Raw genomic sequence first — 22,073 nt, forward strand, 5'->3', positions numbered from 1 at the left:
ATTACATAAATTCACATATTGCATGCTTTACCAACTTATATTTTAGTCTAAGGTTTATTTTGAATAATAAATGAAAATAGGAATGTAGCACAATTTTACCAATTGAATCTTTACAATTTTAACAATACTAAAGCTCCTTTTTTTTGTTACCTTGACCATGGGAGCCCCTGTACCCGAAGTTGTGTGGGTCCTGGTGCACCAATGAAAATGAACAATTTAGGTGATACAACAGGAACATGAACAGAAGACAGAAGACAGAAATCCCAAACCATCGGTAGATGCATGCAGAATGTTTTTCTTTCTCAAAAAAGCGAGTGCATGTTCTGAGCACTTGTAGCGAATCGGTAAGACTATAAGTGGCTCGCATGGAGAGCGTTGTGGAATGAACGCGAGACCAGCACCTTTAGCAGCTATCCCCTTCCTTTCGCCACTAGAGTACAGATTTGACCCCAACACCGTGCGGTGCTCGAGCTTCCCACTCTCAATCTGGACCTCTGCAGGTCGAAGAGGATGGAGCACCCATTGTTGAATTTCGTTGGTGATGGGAGCCACTAGTTGATCCACCCTGTAGTGTTGCACCCCATTGAAGGAACGTCCCTGTGCTCGTGGTTGTAGTTGGAGAAGCGATAGGTGCTACTGCTTGCACGTTTTGTTGGAGCAGAGAAGTCGTAGGGCTAAGTTCTCTTCCGTAGAAAATTCCCAAGGAGGATGCCACATGAGACGTGGCCCTTTCCTTGGGTATAGTTTATTTTCCCTAAAACGACAGAGCTGAGTTGTGGTTGAGCGATTTTTGTAACGCCCCGGTCCCGCAGGGATCGAAGAGTTACTCCCTATAACTTAAAACTCACAATTCATCAATATATTTATAGACTCAAAAATATAACGTCATCAAAATACTACAAAGTCTCTTAATAAAATCTACCGCTTCTCAAAAATCTTCTATGAGTAATCCACTATGCTTAAATAATCATCTCACCAATGCTCCATAATCCTGATCCTTAGCTGGTCTATTAAAAAATCATCTGAAAAATAATTGGAGATAAGGGGTGAGTTATCAACAACTCAGTAAGCAGAGGACATATACTAGTGTGTAAACATGAGCATTTTTACAGAGTTCAGAATGCAGAGACAAAACATTTCAGTATCAATATGCAAATCTCAAAAATACGTATTATCAGAAAATCAGAGCGACTTTTCAAACATTTCATATTCAGAAACCAACTTTTCATATTCAAAGACTCCTTTGGCACAACATGACTAAACATCTTCGTTTTATCATATCATATCAGAACAGAGACCATGTTTAACCCCCGTGGTAGGGTTTTGCATCCTGCGGAACGCCAAGCAGAACAATAAATCACCGTGTTACCAAAGCGATTGCACTCAGAACAAAAAACCACTATTATATCCCGTAGCGGGCTAGAGGTCACTATTATCTCCCGTGACAGGGCCAGAGGTCACTATTGTATCCCGTGACAGGGCCAGAGGTCACTATTGTATTCCGTGACAGGGCTAGAGGTCACTATTATATCCCGTGATAGGGCCACATATCAGAGCAAAACAGAATCAGAATCACCATATCAGAGTCAGAATCAGAGTCAGAACAGAATCAGAAAATCATGCCAAAGGTTTTTCAGATGCCACATAATATCTAAACAGAGTACTGATATTCAAATCATTTCATATTTTCCAAAACAGATTCAGAACATTTTCACGTCACATGCGAAATTTATCAAATTTTCATATTCAATCATTTGTCTCAGTTCAATAACAACATGTAAAAAATAAGCTCATGTCTACACCAGTCATGACAGAAAATACTTTCTTCTTAAATAGATTCTTATGAGTAATGCAGAACAAATATCTGAGGTTGTTTTCAGATTTCTTTTCATAACAAAACATGCACATTTTCTAAAAAGGACCTCAGTTCATTTTATTTTATGCAAAGTCTAGCATAGGAACCCCGCTTACCTGGACTTCTTAGCTTTTCAGAATTTTTCTCAAAAATGCCGAAACAATATTAATCGTCACCAATAAAAATAATCACGTAACTTCCGTAAATTTCCAACCAACCACGTATTTTGATATTAAAACTTAAAAATGCCAAAAGAACCTATTTTAAGAATCTCAAAACCTAAAATTCTCATAATACCTAAAATACCAACATTTTCTAAGACCATCAATATCCACTTAATCGAATTTGTACTGAAGAAGAAAATTTATCGAATAAGTATTATGATAATTATAGAACTCAATAAAAATTAATATTCAAAATATCTAAAATACCAACAATATTTTATAAATAAAAAGAATACATTGGTTACTAAACTTTTCCTAAAATAATTCATGAAAAGCTCACCTCTTATGAAAAATAGATTTACTTCCTTTAACTAGCAATATTATTAAAATACAATATAATATTTTTTGAAACTTAAAACAAAATTCTATTTAAATATAAACTCAACACAAAAAAATACTTCTCAGCCGAAAACTCAAACCGTGAACTTTCCTAATATATATACATATATATATATAAATATATATATATATATATATATTCGGTTAAAACAAGTAAGTGCCCAAGTTAAAACTTTACTTATAAATATACCTACATATATATATATAAATACACCTTATACATAACACAAACGAACATACACAAGAAAATAGAAAAATTTGCGGCGGCGGCAGGGACTCACCGAGATGGTAAAGTGCGACGACGCGGTGTGCGATGGGAGGTGGTGCACTCGGTGACTATGCACTGGACGAGAAAGAGAGAGAGAGATGTACGGTGAGAGAGATAATGGAGAGAGAGAGCTTACGGGAGAGCAAGCCGAACGTGAGAGAGAGAAAACAGAGAGGGAGACTACCGTGTGGCGGGGGTGGCAAGAGGCGGACCATGGGTGACGGAAAACTTCACCGGTGGTTTCTAGAGCCGCAACGTGAAGGAGCTCTCGGTGGTTAATGGCTGTAATGGCTCACGGTAGGAAGAAAAACATCCTCTGTTTTGAGAGTGAAAAACAGAGGCTTGCGGGATGGCTATCGAAGGCTACACTGGTGGGTTCACAGCTGGGTCATGGTGGCAGCATATGGTAGCGTTGTGGAGGCGCATGCGGTGACTTGATTTCCTTGGGAGGCTGCGTTTTCCAGGAGACGGTTGGGTAAAACCATGAAGATGCAGGTTGGCTTTGGCCGTACGAGGGTGAGTCTCTTGCCGTGCGATCCGCGTGCTCAGCGTCTCACGTGGTGTAATGGTTGCCCGCAGTTGCTGACCTCCACGTATGAGCGGGACATTCTCACTGTAATGGCATGCTGCTGCGGCTGAGGCCGAGACGGAGGTGATGGCGCATAGTGAGGCATTGAGCCTTGGTGATGGACGTTTACTGGCATCAGTTTTACGTGCATGGAGATGGAGGTTGGCGTCGAACTAGGAGGGGCTGCACGATGGTGAACTCTGGAGGCTGGTGGCAGCGACGGCACAGGGTAGTTTTTGAAGGTCTCGGATGAAAGTGTGTATCTATATGGTTGATAAAAAAAAAACCCTAAAGAAAGAAAAGACATAGACGTGCATGGGGGTAGTGCAGTGCGTGGGAAAAAAAATAAATAAAACAATAATAATTAAAGTCCAACAATAAAATTATTCATTAAAGCAAAAAGCAAATTTAAAAACAAACATGAATTAATATCACCAAAGCATATCAATGTAAATTTCACAATTTAAGAATTATAAAATAAATCCAACGAGAAAATTAGATAAATTTTAAAACAAGAACAATAATATTTAAATTAATTAAAATAATCCTTCACTAAAAAGAACAATACAGTAAAAAAAAAAAAATACGGGGTATTACAATTTTCGTGACTTCCAAAATGCCTGAGTTGGCTGGGTGTTTGTGGTGAGGATAGAGTGTTGTAAAGAATGGCCCCATTCTTTGGGTCTCCTCCTTTTTCAAACGTGTGATTGTTTTTACATACGAGAACTAAGCGGAGAAGGGGAAGAGTAATTTCTTTGGGGGTAATTTCCATGTCCGCCTTTATAATCCATTCCACCGCTACTGCTTTGTCCACGCATTTCTCCATGAGGTCATCTACATCCTTCGTTCCATTTTCTACGCCATCCTCCACAGTCTCTACTGCCTCTTCTTCTTCTTCATCCTCCACCACTGTACGAGAGATTCCTGCATCTTCTTCTGATTTTGTTGCATCCTGTCGAGTATTTCACTCATATGATCTAACTTCTCCAAAATTTTTTCCAGCAACAACAATTGCTGTTTATTTAATCATACCACACCCATGAGGAATTGGTGGCTCTAGATACTACTTATTAAGAACTTGGAAATGATGATAGAGGAGCATTGTGGTGGAAATAACAATGTGCATGCAAGACGTTTGCTGAGATGGAAAAGAGAAAATGACAAGCTTGTATTGCCACAGGAATACTTCGAGGGTTCCCAAACCTCCTAAATGAAAATGACAGTTGTTCATAATATTTTCTAGATCCCTTTCACGGTGCCATTTCTGGCTTACATAAGGAGGCAACCTATGACTAACAGAACTAATGAAAATGCAATACGTGGAGAGTGAAATAGAATGAAAATAACAGATTGCACATAACGACACAACTATTGATCTAAACGGAAAGTTGTAGACAACTCATAGTTTAGCTTCCTTTATTGGCCTTCAAAACGGTGCGGTTGTTTAATTGGAATCATAACACCCACACAAACCCAAAAATCCCAAAACCCTCATATAAGAAATCCCCTGCAAACAATAATCAAGACAAGCTCTTGAATAGCAACACAACACAACTTTAACAAATTAAAAACAACAAAGAAGTAACGAAAAAAATTAAGAGAAAACTAAGAAATGCGCAGTCAGAAGAACAAAGAACAAAAATCATCTTCCACACTGTAGATCAGGGCCTAGGTCGCAAATGGAATAAAGATGACCTCCATCCATAGTACTTTTAGAAATAGAAAAAAGATAGAGGTTGAAATGGAGAAAGAGAGAGGATGAGAGACAATTCCTCCAAATCAATGGCCAAAGAGAGAGGATGAGAGCTTACAAAAATCGAGACCAGGCAGAGGAGATGGTGGAATGCCATGGGTTGCAGCGGTTCGGCCACGGTGAGCCTTTTTGCAAATGCGGTGGGAATGGGTGGGGGGAGTTTTAAATTTTTACCTTTTGCGATGACAATTTTTAGCGTTTGCGGCGACAAATGCTTTAATCAGCTCACTAATGTTACCATTATGTTAATTGGGCAAATTGTAACTCATCACAAACAAAATGGCCAAATATAAATATTTCAGGCCGATTTTTTTTCTGACGATGTGAATTTGGTGACAAAAAGTATACTTATTTGCCACCAAATAAAACTCACTATAAAAAATTGTCCCAAAAATCACTATTATTGGTGAAACTATTTGCGGCAATTTCATTTTTGCCGTAAAAAGTAAAAATTAACGACACTTTCTTATTAGTCAGAAATTAATCATAAAAATTGAGTTTTTGCGACAAAATTTCTTTCATTGCAAACAACTCGTCTTAAAAGGTCACTATTTACTACCAAATAAAACTCGCAAGAAATAATTCTGTCCCAAAAACCATCGATCTGTCTATATATTGAGAAATCGTTAGAAAACGATTGGTGCATGAGGCTCATCATGTGGAGTACTCAAGACCTTGTGTGAGCTTCACGTGACCTTGCTAGTAACACATGTTGCCCTAGTGATGACAACATCATATTTGAAAGATTGCCTCATAGAGTTGTGGTAAAATCCGGTCACATAGTGATGACATTAACACACTAGCTTCTCTCCTTTTTTTCATTCTATAAGTGCACTAGCACGTCCACTCTGAGCCCACAAAAATGAATAACGGACAAAATCGTGCAAGACATGCATTGGCTTTTTCTCCCGAAATAAATCAGGACTTCGATCGATGTTTTCCCAAGTGGGTTCCGACGACTTCAATCTGCATAAATTTAAGATCAGCTCGATATAATTAATTTATTAGGGTTTTTTTTTTCAAAAAATGTAAAAATTAGACTCATGATATGGCCGCCTACCATATATTACCAACTCTAAATTAGGAGACGAATGTTTCTAGCTCACTATAAGAAATCAGGGCGACTTCAACGCCTAAAATTGTGGCAAAAGCTCCAAAAATGCTGCAAACACCCATTTTCCTCGATTTTTCATTCGCTGCATGTTCGATGAAATTAAAGCAACACTTCTCACCGATTTTGTCCATCGCAACTGTTCCAAAAAGAGACGAAAAAGACCTTTCCGTTTACCTTAAAATCGTTAATAAAAGTCAATTGCGGCGATATATTGTCACAAAAGGTAAATAATCACCGGAAAAGACTACTATTTCCCTGCTCTATAGCAATTATTACTGAGAAAACTTTTTGCGACGGTAATTGGTCGTTGCAAATACTCTAAAAATAGCTGTAAATAAATATTTTCAACGATATTTATTGTTGTTGCCAAAAGGTTATGGGATCATAAGGACTTTTTGTGACTAACATTAATCGCCGCAATTATGCATTTCCATTGCAAATAAAATTTTCTCGACAAAATTGGATTTTGGCGGGAAAAGCCTATTTGCAACATATGTTAATCGTCGCAAATTATTAGCAACAAAAAAAAGTTATTTTGCGGCGACAATAAAAGAAAATATTAGTGAAACGTTTCATTAATATTCCAAACCATCAATCGAAGTATCATTATCCTTATGATATTGATACTTCCTTAAAGAAGTTAATCCACGTAAAGTAGATTTACTAAAATAAAAGTCACCGGAAATGGTCTTTGATAAAAGAAAAAGAAAATAGAAACTAAAACTCTAGCAAACAAATGTAGGAAGTGATAATCTATCCAGCAAACAAAAGTTAAATAGACACATCATTTATTTATATAACTAACCAGGTACATCAAAGAAAAAATCATCCACAAATCCTCCATGCATGGATACAGGTGATTATACTGAGCTAGCATTGAAGACATAAAAATTGAGGTGCCATGTATTTAGTCCTAATCAACACCACCTCTTTCTAGATGCACTACTATACAGTATCCATCTACATGACACAACTGATTTCAAACCCAGATTAATCATAACATAAAATATTTTATTATTATTTGTAATGCATCTCATGCTTCCTGATTGGATCTCCAAAATTAAAAGCAGATTTTGACATGCTGCAAACTGGGATAGCCCATGCATTTAAACCATACATGCTGACTGGATGTGAGTGATTGGTAGTGTCATACACATTCACTAAGTGTTTGCCTGTTTACTAGCAAAGCAGTTGAAGCTTGCAACCCACAGGTGATCCAACACCAAATACTCCACTAGCCTGAAAGGAGCAATACAACCCCCTTATATGTAATCCCTTATAGAGTTCAACAGGCAGTTTTGAATAATTAAGAAGTGGTAGCAACCAGGTTTTGCGCAAGGTTCAAAAATTTCCATATTAAGTAAATCACCATTTGAACTAACCTATACGTAAGATACATCACCTACATGCAAAAATAAATTATTGTAGGGGGACTCATGACATCACTTGTTCATGAGTATTCCACTAGCACGAAGACTGCGTCCAACCACTACAAGAAATTTGACTTCTTGGGACGAAATTTGTTAGGGACGAATTTAGTTTCCAAAAATGCCTAAGCTACGAAATTCGTTCGAACGAAAAACTATCCATTCGAACAAAATATTTTGTGACGAACAAAATCGTCTCAAAAAAAGAAAACCATTCGAACGGAACAAAATAGATTCAAACATGGAATTAATGCTCGTTCGAACAGTATATAATCTGTTTGAATAATAATATTGGCCAGGAAATTAATTTATTTTTCCTGCGGAAAGTTAATAACCATTCGAACTAAAATTTATTTGTTCGAACATAAATTTTTTCAATTAATTTTTTTATTAGTATGGATTTGTGCATATATTTTTCCCATTAATTTGTTATCATTTTCAAAATATACAAATGTGTATATATTATATATTATGATTTGTAGTGAGTTAAAATATTTATAAATTCATAAATTAATTTTATGTAATTAACTTCAAACTTTATAATTATTTTTTTGTGTTAAATTTATATAAATATAACTTTAAAGATAGTATCATTTTTTATATTATCATGAACAACAAGTAAAATAAAAAAAATAAACCAAGTTGTAAAGACAAAAAATAAAAACCATCCATTAATTACATCTCAAATATATAATGTTCAATACAATATAAAAAGAAAAGCAATAACTAAAACGATCATTGGATCCTTAGTAGATCAACATTCTCTTTCAACATTTTAATAGATCCTTCCACATCCCTAAGCTTCTGCATGATGGCCTTAACGAACTCCACAAATAGAGCTCGTACCTGATCCAAAGTAGCCCCAGGAGGCTGTCTCTCAACAGCAGCAACAACAGCACTACTAGAAGTTGGATCTGTGGGAGGATCACTAGGCTGTTCTAGTGCAGCCTTCCGCATGTGCCCTTGCTCTTGTTGAATGTGATCTTGTTAAGGGGTCCCATCTATAGAGACCTCCGCTCTATGGCCAACACTATAACCCTTGATTGGAGTAAGAGGTTAGATATCAGCAGTGCAAATGGTAGACTACCTCCATTGGAAAATCGTGACTCCAATCGAATGCAGATGAATAAATACAATGCCAATCAATGGGATCCCCCAGTGCTATCTGCAGCAAAAATCTGGCTCGATCGATCCCGAAATCAGTCTTGTGTTTTTTTGGATCGATGTTATAGCCAACAATCAAATTAAGCATTCTAAAAAATGCTATACAATTGGCCTGTCGGATCACCTTACTCCCATCATATGGAGGAGCCGATGGGTCTTGCACTAGTTGATGCACTTGATTGTCTGTGAGACCATCATCAGGTAGATCCTTATCTTCACTACTATCCGAACTAGCATCCGAATCTACATTTGGGGCTAGCGTGGAGGATGCGGCTGGTGTGTCCCCGTATAACCGTTGTAGGATATGCGTCGGCCACGCGCGGGATGTCAAGGAACTTAACAATAATGTAGGGAGAGAAATTAATACTCACTCCCCGGACCGATTGGGTGTAGAACAGAGCATCAACAATAAGTACTCCCATGGCAGGGTAGAACTCACCGACCATCTTTGGATATGTAGTCCCCTACTGCTCACAGATCGGTATCCATCTCTGCTCGGTGAAGATGGATTGTATGCTCCATCCCTCCCATGAAAGATTGGAAAAATAAGACAAAATGACTGGATGCTTGACAAGTATCGGCCTTGTCTCCTGAGCATGAGCTGCTCCACTACTTTGGCTGGGCTGATTTCTCGCACGTTTTCTTCCCCTGGATGCCATTGATATACTATTTAACTGTAAGGAATGTAAGAATAATATTTAAATTATATTATTGAACAATTATAGTATTATGAAATGAATTGAAATAATTTGTTCGAACGGTACATATTCTGTTCGAACTAGTCAAATCTATTCGAATGGACTGTTCTGTTCGTTCGAACCGGTAAAATTTGTTCATTCGAATGAATTTATGTTGTTCAAATAGAAATAATTTTGTTTGGCAACTAAGCCTTCGAACTGACTATAGTTAGATTGAACAGGAAGAAGCCAAACAACCATGGTTAAGTCAACTCAGCCCCGAACTGAAAAACTTCCTATCTACATGTTATCCTTTGTTTTAATCGGTATATATGATTAAGGAGTGAAGCCCAATCATTTCTACCGATTATTTTGATGTTATTTCTACGGGATACATCAAAATGGGTGGATTTCGAATTCGAAATCCATACCCCCAAACGCAACCCATTCGTGCAAAAAACTAAACAATAGAGGTGGAGAGTTGACCCATACCTCTTAGAAGTTCAAATGTGGAGTTGCTATGGCGATTGAGTGGCGGTTTTCACGGCAAAGATAAGGGAAAAACTCGGAGGCTCTCAGTGGTTGTTGGTTAGAATGAGAGAGTTTTGTGGAATTGTATTCAAACTACCTCTATAATGACTGTGGCGTCTCGTTCGAACTAGATAAATATCCATTCAAACGGTTATTATATTAATATATTTATAATTATATTACTAATAGTAGTATATAATAATACTAATATTACAAAGTACAAAAGTATAAAAATAAAACTAATAATAGTATTATAATACTTGTAATTAATATATTTAGTATATATAATTACAATAGCATAATTATATAGCTACTATATCTAAGTTATGATAACTATACTCGTATAGTTTATATAATATTATAACACTAACTATAGTTACTAGTTATATAACTACTGTGTAAGTATTATATATAGTTACTATATAGTTATAGTAGTTATTAACTATATATAGTAGTTATTTGGTTATATAGCTACTATATATAGTGTAAGTATTATATATATAGTTGCTATATAGCTATATCTATTATAAGTTATGATAGTTATCATAACTTATAATAGATATAGCTATATAGCAACTATATATATAATACTTACACTATATATAGTAGCTATATATAGCAATAACTACTGTATCTATATTTATATTAATTATATTAACTTGTATAGTTATCATAACTTATAATAGATATAGCTATATAGTAACTAAGATCTTTTATATTATTCATCAAGATTTCTAAATCAAGTCTCAAATTATATTATGTACATTTTAACTTATACAAATCACGAAAGCCAGTATCATGAGCATAATAATTATCCATCTTAAAGTATTCAAAATTAAACAGCAATTAAAATAGCAATATAAAAGGTAGATTAATAAAGGTTTGATAACATATTCACATTTCATAATCCAATTTAATTTTGTTTTGAGAAAGAAGAGCAGAAGTGATGAACAATGGTTTAATGCTGGTGGATTGTCACTTTGTGAAATAAAATTTCGGAGACTTTCTTGAAGGGGAAGAGGAAGGAGAAGAGGTTCGGGTCCGTAATATTACTACCATAGTGAGAACCATTTTGGGAGTGTGGTGATTTTTTGTAATTTGTCAAAATGAAGGAACTATGAATGACGCAAATTTTTATTTTATTTTAGAAACATTTTTGTCCATACTTGCTGGTAATCATAGTAATCATAATAAGGAGGATCATAAGGGTGAGAGAACTTTCTTGTTAAATAGGAATTTTTTCCCCATTATTCCAAAGTGAGAACCTGTTTAATGGTGACTTTATGTGTGGCACCCCCGACCCCCTTTAAATAAAAACACTGGGATCGAGACGCCCGGATGGTGACAACACTGTCACGCATCCCAACGAAAGTGCCAAGTGTGTGTAGATACAACAGTGTACAAAATAACGCAGCAGATTAGTCAACTAAGTACTAGAATTTAAATTCAATGTAAACATCAGTAGAGGTTTAATTAGTAGTTATACAGTCGTCCCAAAATTTTAAAATACAATGCATTAAAATAAAATAATGAAGCGAGTGATCCCAGATCACTCGTCGGGCGGAGCCGTCCCCTCAGGCTAGCCCTCATCCTCCTCTGCATCAAAATCTGCGTTACCAAACATGGTACCGCAAGTAAGTACAAACCAAACAATCCTCAGGAATAAAATGCATTTTAGACAACCAACATGTAACACCCGGACCCAAAAGTGGTATAGTTGGACTTTAGATTTTTATTTATTTATTTATTGGAGCTTATTTTTTTTTAAGTTTTTATTTTACGAATTTGAGTAGTGATTTTCTTTTAATTTGGAGATCTTGGCCCCTTTTTTTTTTTTTATTCTCCCTGCATGTTTAATTATTTATTTTTGTTTTTGTTTGTTTTCTTCTCATTTTCCGTCTATTTTTTTTCTTTACTCCCGTAGTTTTCCTCTCCCCACTCCATGCACACACACGGCACATCTGCGCGCACGTCTCTCTCTCGGCTCTCTGGGGTTTCTTTATTTATTTCGATCATCCTTTCATCTATTTTTTTTCTTTTGCCCGTTCTTCATCCTTAATAAAAAAAAGAAAACCTAGAGTGCTGCCTCTTCTTTTCACGCCTCTGCCTCCTTCACCATGAGCCCTTCCCCTTAGCGCAGCGGTGCAGCACCTGAACCACTGCCCCAAACCAGCCAAGCCCGTATCGCAACACAGTTTAACCCGTGGCGCCGCTGCATAGATCACCACTGCACCGTAGTGCAACGCGAAGGCAACCGCGCTGCATCCCAGCCACTGCCACGACCGAGCCCAGCCTGAAACACTCGAATCACATCCCGCACGATGGAAACCACCATGTTTGACGTTGCTCTGCCTTGAACCTCCGCACCAAGCCGCTGATACGTTGGGACGTGAAGGACTCTGTTTTTGCACGCCGAAACAGGGGAAGCATCCCCATCGTGAGCCACTTCGTCAGCCCCTCAAACTTAAATTGTTTAAGTATTTTATCATGTTATTAAGTAAAGGTTTATTTTTAAGAGAAAACAATATTAGTGTATTGTTATTTCTACATTTTAGATATATTTTAGTCTTTTTAATAATAGTTATGGTTTATTTTAAAATATTTTGGGATAATTATATTACTTAGTGTTAAGCTTCAATAGTTGTTTTCATTAGTAAATAGATCTGACTTTTAAATGTTTTAGTCATAGTATTAAATTAGCATTGACGATTTTAGAAAGTGATGATTGGTAATTTTAGGTTTTGAGGAATTAAATAGGTTATTTTATAAGCTTAGGATTAAATATCGAAATACGTGATTAATTGGAAATTTATGAGAATTACGTGATTATTTTATAGGTGACGATTAATTATTGTTCGACGTCTTGAGGAATTCTGAAAAAGCTAAGAAGTCCAGGTAAGCGGGGTTCCTATGCTAGATTTTGCATTAAATAAAATGAACTGAGGTCATTTTTGGAAAATATGCATGTTTTGTGAAGAAAAGAAATTTGAACTACCTCAGTTATTTGTTCTGCATTACTCATGAGATTCTGTTTAAGAAGAAAGTATTTTCTGTCATGACTGGTGTAGACATGAACTTATTTTTGACATTCTGTTTCTGAACTTTGAAAAAGAGAGCGAATATTAAATTTTGTGCATAAATTTTGTTGTGATATGATTTTGTTCAGTACTCTGTTTGGATAAAATGTGATTTCTAAAAACCTTTGGCATGACTCTCTAATTCTGAATTTGATTATGTTTCCGCTCTGTTCAGTTACGGCCCTGCCACAGGTAATAATAGAGGATACGGCCCAACCACGGGTTACAATAGTGGATACGGCCCAACCACGGGTAATAATAGTGGATACGGCCCAACCATGGGTTACAATAGTAGATGCGGCCCAAGCACGGGTAATAATAGTGGATACGGCCCAACCACGAGTTATAATAGTGGATACGGCCCAACCACGGGTAATAATAGTGGATACAGCCCTGCCACGGGTTAGAGTAGTGGTCTCTGTTTGAGTGCACACCTTGGTGACAAAGTGTTTCATGTTCTGCTTGGCTATCCGCAGATGCCCAACCCAACTACGGTGATTATACATGGCCTCTGTTCTGATATGATGTTCTGATGATGATGATGATCATTTATGCTATGCCAAAGAATATTTTGAATGAAATTATTTCTAAATCTTCGCTCTGATATTTTGATAACATGTTCTGCTTCCGCACTTTGAAAATGAAAATGTTTTGTTCTGCATTCTGATTTCTGTAAATTCTCATGTTTATACACTGGTATATGTTCTCTGCTTACTGAGTTGTTGATAACTCACCCCTTATCTCCATATATTTTTCAGATGATTTTGAATAGTCCAGCTAAGGATCAGGATTATGGAGCATCGGTGAGCTGATTATTTAAGCATAGTGGTTTACTCATAGAAGAATTCTGAGAAGTGGCGGATTTTTATTGAGAGATTCTGTAGTATTCTGATGACTTTATATTTTAGCGTCTTTAAATATATTGATGAATTGTAAGTTTTAAGTTATAGGGAGTAACTCTTCGATCCCTGCGGGACCGGGGCGTTACACAACATGCATGCACATGATAAAATATGCAATATCCTCAAAAAATGTCATTTTCCCCGAAAATGAATATTTCCAACGAACGCCAAAATCCCAGTTGGCCAAAAATAATCCATAAGATATTTTCCCAGAAAATGGTTTACACAAAATCCAACTCACGCTATTTTCCCAGAAAATAGTCCATTTTTAACGTATGGACAATGATCTCCCCTATGGGTCATCCGCATACTCTGGCTTCATAGCGATGCCCACTTACGAGCCCAACACGTTCGTGGTAAAACATCTACTACACAACGAGCAATGCCCAGTTCTGCGCCCAGCGCGTACGTGGCCAAGCATCCTCTAGTCCCCACCAGCAGAAGGACCACGAAGTCGGCTCGAGACCCTCTCGTCCGATCCCATTGTAGCCCGGCGACAATCCAGGGGACGTCACTCAGTATATTACGCTCCCGAATGACCAGAGGAGCTCCACCGAGATAATACCCCATCTTGGCTTGGGGTTTGTGATACACACGCACCCAACAAATAGTTTCACATGAAAACCCAGTTTTCAATACCACATGAGCATGAATGCAATACACGAAAATCCAGTTTCCTTTACAAACATGAACATGCTTGAAATAATGAGATGTACACGTACGCACACTAATCCAAAACCATCAATAACCAAACCCAAACAAACAAATCAATCAACTCCGTTCCTCAGTCCATCCGACCCCCGAACTCATCAGACTCAGTCCAGCAAAACCAATCAGCAATTTAAATACAGTGTAATGTGTTAGTGCAAAAATACATAAAATTCACGAGAATTCTTTGGAAAATACTTACAGCGCCATATAATAATTTTTGGAGGATCACGGGTGCGCACGAAGTGGAAAAACAGCTGTAGAACAGTGTAAAATATACTGTGGCCGTGGGTCACAGATACCCACTTTCCAACGGGTGCAAACGAAGACCCGAGATTGATAGGGTAGGGCTTAGGGATGTCGGTGAAGCTAGTGGTGATGGTGGTTGGCCGTGGGTGGCGGCGTAAAGGGTGGTTTAAGGCCAAAAATACCCAAAACGAAAAATGGAGTTGGATGTGCTTTACCGGTGACGGATCGGAGGTGGGGTTGGGTCCAATGGGTTGCTAAGAGGTCGAGGATGAAGTGGTGAAGAAATGGTGGCCAATGGTGGTGTGATGGTGGCGCTGGAGTGAAGAGAAGGCCACGGCTTCTTGTGGCGCATGGAGGCTAACGGTGGCGCCGGAGGAGCTGAAATTGGAGGGGGAAGTTCGCCGGCGGGTGGGGAAGCTACTGGGCTAGGCGGTGTCGTGCACGGCGGCGCGACGGCGGTGGGCTGGGAGTGAGTGGCGGACGCACGGGAGAGAGAGAGTGAGAGAGTGTCGTGCGGTGGGGAGAAGAAAGGAGAGGAAAAAGAAAAAAGAAAAGAAAGAAGAAAGAAGAAAGAAAAAGAAAAAGGAAGAAAGAAAAAAGAAAAAGGAAAAATGTAGGGAAAGAAATGAGGTCCAATCCTCAAATCTTGGGTCACAAAGATGATCCAACTGAAACGATTTTAAAACAGCTAGTGAAATAAAATATTTCAAACACAATGATTATAATTAAAATAAATAATTAAACCCGATTATAATTTAATTTAATTCGAGAAGAAATTTAAACACACAACAATAATTAATTTAAGAAAGCGCTCAAAAAAATAATTTTCGTAAACTAAAAATCATAAAAATAACCTAACTAAAATTTAATAATTATGAAGCAAGAGAATAAATTTTTGCATCAATAAAATTAATTCATTCATTAAAAATACACTAAAATACGGGGTGTTACATCCTCCCCCCTTAAATAAAAATTTCGTCCTCGAAATTGGCAAGGTCTAACATGAAACCAAGACAGGATCAAGATTTGATTGAGAAGATACAAGAACATACCATTATAGTCAATCAAACAAATCTGGATATTGCTCCCTTATGTCGGCTTCTCTCTCCCAAGAGAAATCTTGAGCCAAAGGATCACCCCATGCTACTTTCACCAAATGTATTGTCTTGGACCTTAATCTTTGCTCCTTCCAATCCACGATTTGTGTTGGGACAACTTCATAAGTAAGGTTAGGCTGTAGTTGAATGCGTTCGGGGTCAACAAAATGTGGCTCTTGCTGTCCAAAACTCTTCTTCAACGAAGACACATGAAACACATCATGAACATCCCAAAAATAATCCGGCAATGCAACTCTATAAGCAACAAGCCCAACCTTCTCTACGATCTGAAAAGGGCCAACATATCTTGGACTAAGCTTTCATTTCTTACCAAAGCGCTTAACGCCTTTCATAGGAGAGACTTTAAGATAAGCCCAATCACCTTCTTCAAAGGATAAGTCTCTTCTTCTTGTATCTGCGTAACTCTTTTGGCAACTTTGCGCTTCAGCCATTTTCTTCCTTATAAACTGAACTTGCTCCTTCATCTCTTGAATTATCTCAGGCCCAAACAATTTGCTCTCGCCAATTTCATCCCAACATATGGGCGATCTACACTTCCTTCCATATAAAGCTTCATACGGGGCCATCTGAATGGAGGAATGAAAACTGTTATTATAAGAGAACTCAATAAGCGGCAGGTGATTCTCCCAACTTCCTTGAAATTGCATGACACAAGACCGCAACATATCCTCCAGAGTCTGAATAGTACGCTCTGATTGGCCATCCGTTTGGGGGTGATACGCAGAACTAAACTTCAACTTAGTGCCTAATGTTGCCTGCAAACTCTTCCAGAAATGGGACTTGAATCGCGGGTCCCGATCTGACACGATACTCTTGGGTATTCCATGCAAACGCACTATCTCCTTGACATATATCCGAGTCAACTTACCCAAAGAGTCAGTATTATTAATAGGCAAGAAATGGGCACTCTTGGTCAACCGATCCACAATCACCCAAATTGAGTTCTTCCCACTAGGTGTCCTCGGCAAACCTACGACAAAATCTATAGAAATATCATCCCACTTCCACTCTGGAATTGGGAGAGGTTGAAGTCTACCAACAGGTCTCTGATGCTCAGCCGTCACTTGACGGCACGTGTCACATTTCTCGATAAACAAAGCTATGTCCAACTTCATTCCTTCTCACCAGAAATTTCTCTTTAAATCCCTATACATCTTTGTGCTTCCTGGATGAACCGAATAAGGAGCCGCATGAGCTTCTGCTAAAATCCGCTCTTTAAATTCTGAGTCACAGGGAATCACCTTGCGACCCTGAAACCGAAGAATACCATTTTTATCCAAGCTATAATGCAAGGGTCCTCTAGACTTCCTGACTCTTTTTCTGATAGCTAGCAACTTTGGATCCTTCCTTTGGAGAGCCTTCAATTCTTCGAAATCCACCACTCGGACATCTAAAACTGAAGATAATAATTCCTATTGCTGCGAACTCTCAATAAGAAGTCTTCTCATTCCACAAAGGAGAGAGTCCACATCTGACGACTCCGCTTCATCCACTTGTTGCGACTTTCTACTCAAGGCGTCAGCGACTAAATTCGCCTTTCCTGGATGATACTTGATCTCACATTGGTAGTCGCTAATCAGTTCTAACCACCGTCTCTGCCTCATGTTGAGATTCTTCTGAGTAAACAGATGTTTCAGGCTCTTGTGATCAGTATAAACTTCACAGGCTTCGCCATACAGATAATGCCGCCAAATCTTAAGAGCAAATACTATCGCCGCCAACTCCAAATCATGTGTGGGATAATTCCTTTCATGAATTTTCAACTGACGAGATGCATAAGCCACAACCCGTTCTTCTTGCATAAGAACGCTTCCCAACCTGAATTTGGATGCATCACTAAAAATCATAAATGGTTTGTGGGGTTCTGGAAGTGCCAAACCAGGTGCCGTAGTCAATCTTCTCTTCAACTCTTGAAAACTTCTCTCACATTTGTCAGACCATACAAATTCAACATTCTTTCTCGTCAAGGTAGTGAGAGGTCCTGATAGTCAAGAAAAATCGTCCACAAATCTTCGATAATATCCAGCAAGTCCCAAGAAACTTCGTATCTCACGAACTGTTGAAGGGCGAGGCCATGACAAAACAGCTTCCACTTTACTCGGATCTACTGCCACTCCCTCTTGGGAAATCTCATGACCAAGAAATTTAACTTCTTCTAACCAGAAATCACATTTGCTTAGATTAGCGTACAATTGATGTTCTCTTAACTTCCCAAGTGTCAGACGAAGGTGACAAGCATGCTCTTCCAAATCTCGAGAATAAATCAAAATGTCGTCGAGAAACACCACCACAAAAGAATCCAAAATGGTCGAAACACCCGATTCATTAAATCCATAAAAGCAGCAGGGGCATTAGCTAACCCAAAGGACATCATTTTAAATTCATAATGCCCATACCTCATTCTGAAAGTAGTCTTGGGCACATCCTTATCCCTTATCCTCAGCTGATAGTACCTTGATCTCAAGTCAATCTTCGAAAAGATAGCTGCTCCCTGAAGCTGGTCAAACAAATCATGAATTCTAGGAAGAGGATACTTGTTCTTAATAGTCACTTTGTTAAGCTCCTGATAGTCTATACACATTCTGAGGGTACCATCTTTCTTCTTGACAAACAAAACGGGCGCTCCCCACGGCGAAGTACTAGGCTGAATAAATCCCTTGTCGACCAATTCTTGCAATTGAGTCTTCAACTCTTTTAACTCAGCCGGTGCCATGCGATAAGGAGCTTTGTGCACAGGAGCCGCTCGAGGTTCCAAATCAATAACAAATTCCATATCGCAAACGGGAGGCAATCCAGGTAACTCCTCCACGAACACATTAGGAAATTCGTCCACAACTGGAATATCTACTAAAGACTTCTTCTCAGATGGTGTAGACATAACTTGAACCCAAAAAGCATCTGCTCCACAAGCTATATCTCACCTAGCTTGAATTGCTGATATAATTGCTGGTCTTGCCTTCAACTTGCTTCCCACGAATTCTAAGTAATCTCTATCCGAGAGATGAAAACCAATTACCCGACTTCTACAATTAATATTTGCAGAATATCGATACAACCAATCCATACCCAAAATTATGTCAAATCCAAGCAACTTGAATACAATCAAATCTGCATCCAGTGTCCTCCCTCCAAAATCTAAAGGACAGCCTAAAGCAACTTTGGAGCAACACATAATCTCGCCATTGGGAAGAGCCACCACCAAGGATTGTGGTAGAGGTTCTATGATTAAGTTGCACATCCGTGCAAACGTAGCGGACACAAAAGATTGGGACGCCCCCGAATCAAATAGGGTACATGTATTAAAATCATATATACGAACTCTACCTGAAGCACACAAACACCAGTGAAATTTAACAAGCAACTCACACCAAACAACAAATTCCAAAAAATTTAAACTAGAAAACGTACCAGTAATCACTCCTGCATCGTGGGTCTCTGGAGCCTCATAGTCCACATCACCTGGGGTCACAGCATAGACCCGAGCTTGTACTAGTGGTCTCTGGTTGTTCCTCCCACCACGTCGACCACCTCGTCCTCCTTGACCTCCTTGAATTTGGTTGGGACACTCACGAGCAAAGTGACCTGGCTGGCCACATTTAAAACACTGGATCCCCCTCTGACCGCAGTCGCCCTCATGGGCTCTATTGCATCTAGGGCACACAGGAGTCCGGCCTCCTACACGGACACCAGAGGTTGTCTGTGAACGGGACCCTGTCCTTTGAACAAACTTCTGTGGCGATCCGGAACTGCTTCCCTCGCCAGCAAAACTCCGCCTTTTCTGCCTCGGAGGGGAGCTCACTACAAAGCTATTCTCCCGCTCTGCGATACTGGCCAAGTCCACCAACTTCTGAAATTCCATAATCTGACGACAAGCCATTTGTCTACGTATATCGTGGCGCAGACCCTCCTGAAAACGCTCAACCCGCAACTCTTCGGTGGCAATAAGGTGAGGAGCGAACCGCCCAAGCTCCATGAATTTCCTTGCATATTGTTCAACCGTCATATCACCTTGAAGCAAATCATTGAACTCTCTTGCCTTTTGCCTTCTCATCGAAATAGGGAAGAAACGGTCGTCAAATTCCTTTTTAAAACGCTGCCAAGACACCGCAGCAAGAGATCCCAGCTCCATTTCTAGGAGTTGCCGCTTCGTCTGCCACCAATTAGCTGCTTCACCTTGCAGCATATAACTCCCATACAATACCATCTGAGATTCAATGAACCCATAGACTTCAAACGTCCTCTCAAGGTCTTCAATCCATCTTCTGGCCTTTAATGGATCCTCATCCCCAGTAAAGGTAGGGGTCCTATGCACCAGGAAGCGTTCATAGGTGCATCCAGTCTGCACCGCCCAACTTTGGCACCCTGCTGTGGTCGGAAGTTCTGCTGGAGAAATTTGTCATCCTATTCAATGCCCTAGCCATGGCGTAGTTCCCATCATCCCTTGGTAACTCATCTTCGGGTATATCAGTTGGCCTTCTTGGTCTCACCATTCTTCCTGTCAAGAGTAATTCTCAACCCCGCTTAAATCCCCAGACAATTCAAACACGATCCAAGCAAAATAAAATACATTTCCATAAATAAAATAACTTGCCAAAAATAAAACAAATAAGATAAACGACATATAACAAAATAAATAAACAAACAAATTAGTATACAATAAAACAAATAAGGTTATTTAACATAAAATAGAAATAACCATAAACTCATAATATAAAATAATTAATTTAACTTACAACACTTTAAAAATTATTTTAAAATAAGAAAATACTTTCTGGTACTATCCTAAGGGACATATGGTTTACCCAGAGCCATTCGGCTCTGATACCACCTGTGGCGCCCCCGACCCCCTTTAAATAAAAACACTGGGATCAAGACGCCTGGATGGTGACAACACGGTCACGCATCCCAACGAAAGTGCCAAGTGTGTGTACATACAACAGTGTACAAAATAACGCAGCGGATTAGTCAACTAAGTACCACAATTTAAATTCAATGTAAACATCAGTAGAGGTTTAATTAGTAGTCATACAGTCATCCCAAAATTTTAAAATACAATGCATTAAAATAAAATAACCAAGCGAGTGATCCCAGATCACTCGTCGGGCGGAGCCGTCCCCTCAGGCTCACCCTCATCCTCCTCTGCATCAAAATCTGTGTTACCAAACATGGTACCGCAGGTAAGTACAAACCAAACAATCCTCAGGAATAAAATGCATTTTAGACAACCAACATGCATGCACAGGATAAAATATGCAATATCCTCAAAAAACGTCATTTTTCCCGAAAATGAATATTTCCAACGCACGCCAAAATCCCAGTTGGCAAAAAATAATCCATAACACGTTTTCCCAGAAAATGGTTTACACAAAATCCAACTCACGCTATTTTCACAGAAAATAGTCCATTTTTAACGTATGCACCATGATCTCCCCTATGGGTCATCCGCACACTCTGGTTTCATAGCGATGCCCACTTACGCGCCCAACACGTTCGTGGTAAAACATCTACTACACAACGAGCGATGCCCAGTTCCGCGCCTAGCGTACGTGGCTAAGCATCCTCTAGTCCCCACCAGCAGAAGGACCACATAGTCGACACGAGACCCTCTTGTCTGATCCCATTGTCGCCCGGCGACAATCCAGGGGACGTCACTCAGTATATTACGCACCCGAGTGACTAGTGGAGCTCCACCGAGATAATACCCCATCTCGGCTTGGGGTTCATGATACACACACACCCAACAAATAGTTTCACTTGAAAACCCAGTTTTCAATACCACATGAGCATGAATGCAATACACGAAAACCCAGTTTCCTTTACAAACATGAACATGCATGAAATAATGAGATGTACACGTACCCACACTAATCCACAACCATCAATAACCAAACCCAAACAAACCAATCAATCAACTCCGTTCCTCAGTCCATCCGACCCCCGAACTCCTCGGACTCAGTCCGGCAAAACCAATCAGCAATTTAAATACAGTGTAATGTGTTAGTGCAAAAATACATAAAATTCACGAGAATTCTTTGGAAAATACTTACAGCGCTATATAATAATTTCTGAAGGATCACGGGTGCGCACCAAGTGGAGAAA

At 38.9% G+C, this 22,073-nt stretch overlaps 1 protein-coding gene across 1 annotated transcript; it reads right to left on the reverse strand.

Moving 5' to 3' along the window:
• Window positions 1-18,891: 18,891 nt before the first annotated feature.
• On the reverse strand, window positions 18,892-20,464 carry LOC118349688. Its single transcript, XM_035695218.1, has 3 exons — window positions 20,328-20,464; window positions 19,383-20,278; window positions 18,892-19,298 (listed from the first exon to the last, which is right to left on the reverse strand). The coding sequence occupies exons 1-3, from the start codon at window positions 20,462-20,464 to the stop codon at window positions 18,892-18,894; spliced, it is 1,440 nt and encodes a 479-aa protein (XP_035551111.1).
• Window positions 20,465-22,073: the final 1,609 nt, after the last annotated feature.

The sequence above is a fragment of the Juglans regia genome, chromosome 10 (genome assembly GCF_001411555.2).
Source record: "Juglans regia cultivar Chandler chromosome 10, Walnut 2.0, whole genome shotgun sequence".
NCBI lineage: Eukaryota > Viridiplantae > Streptophyta > Magnoliopsida > Fagales > Juglandaceae > Juglans > Juglans regia.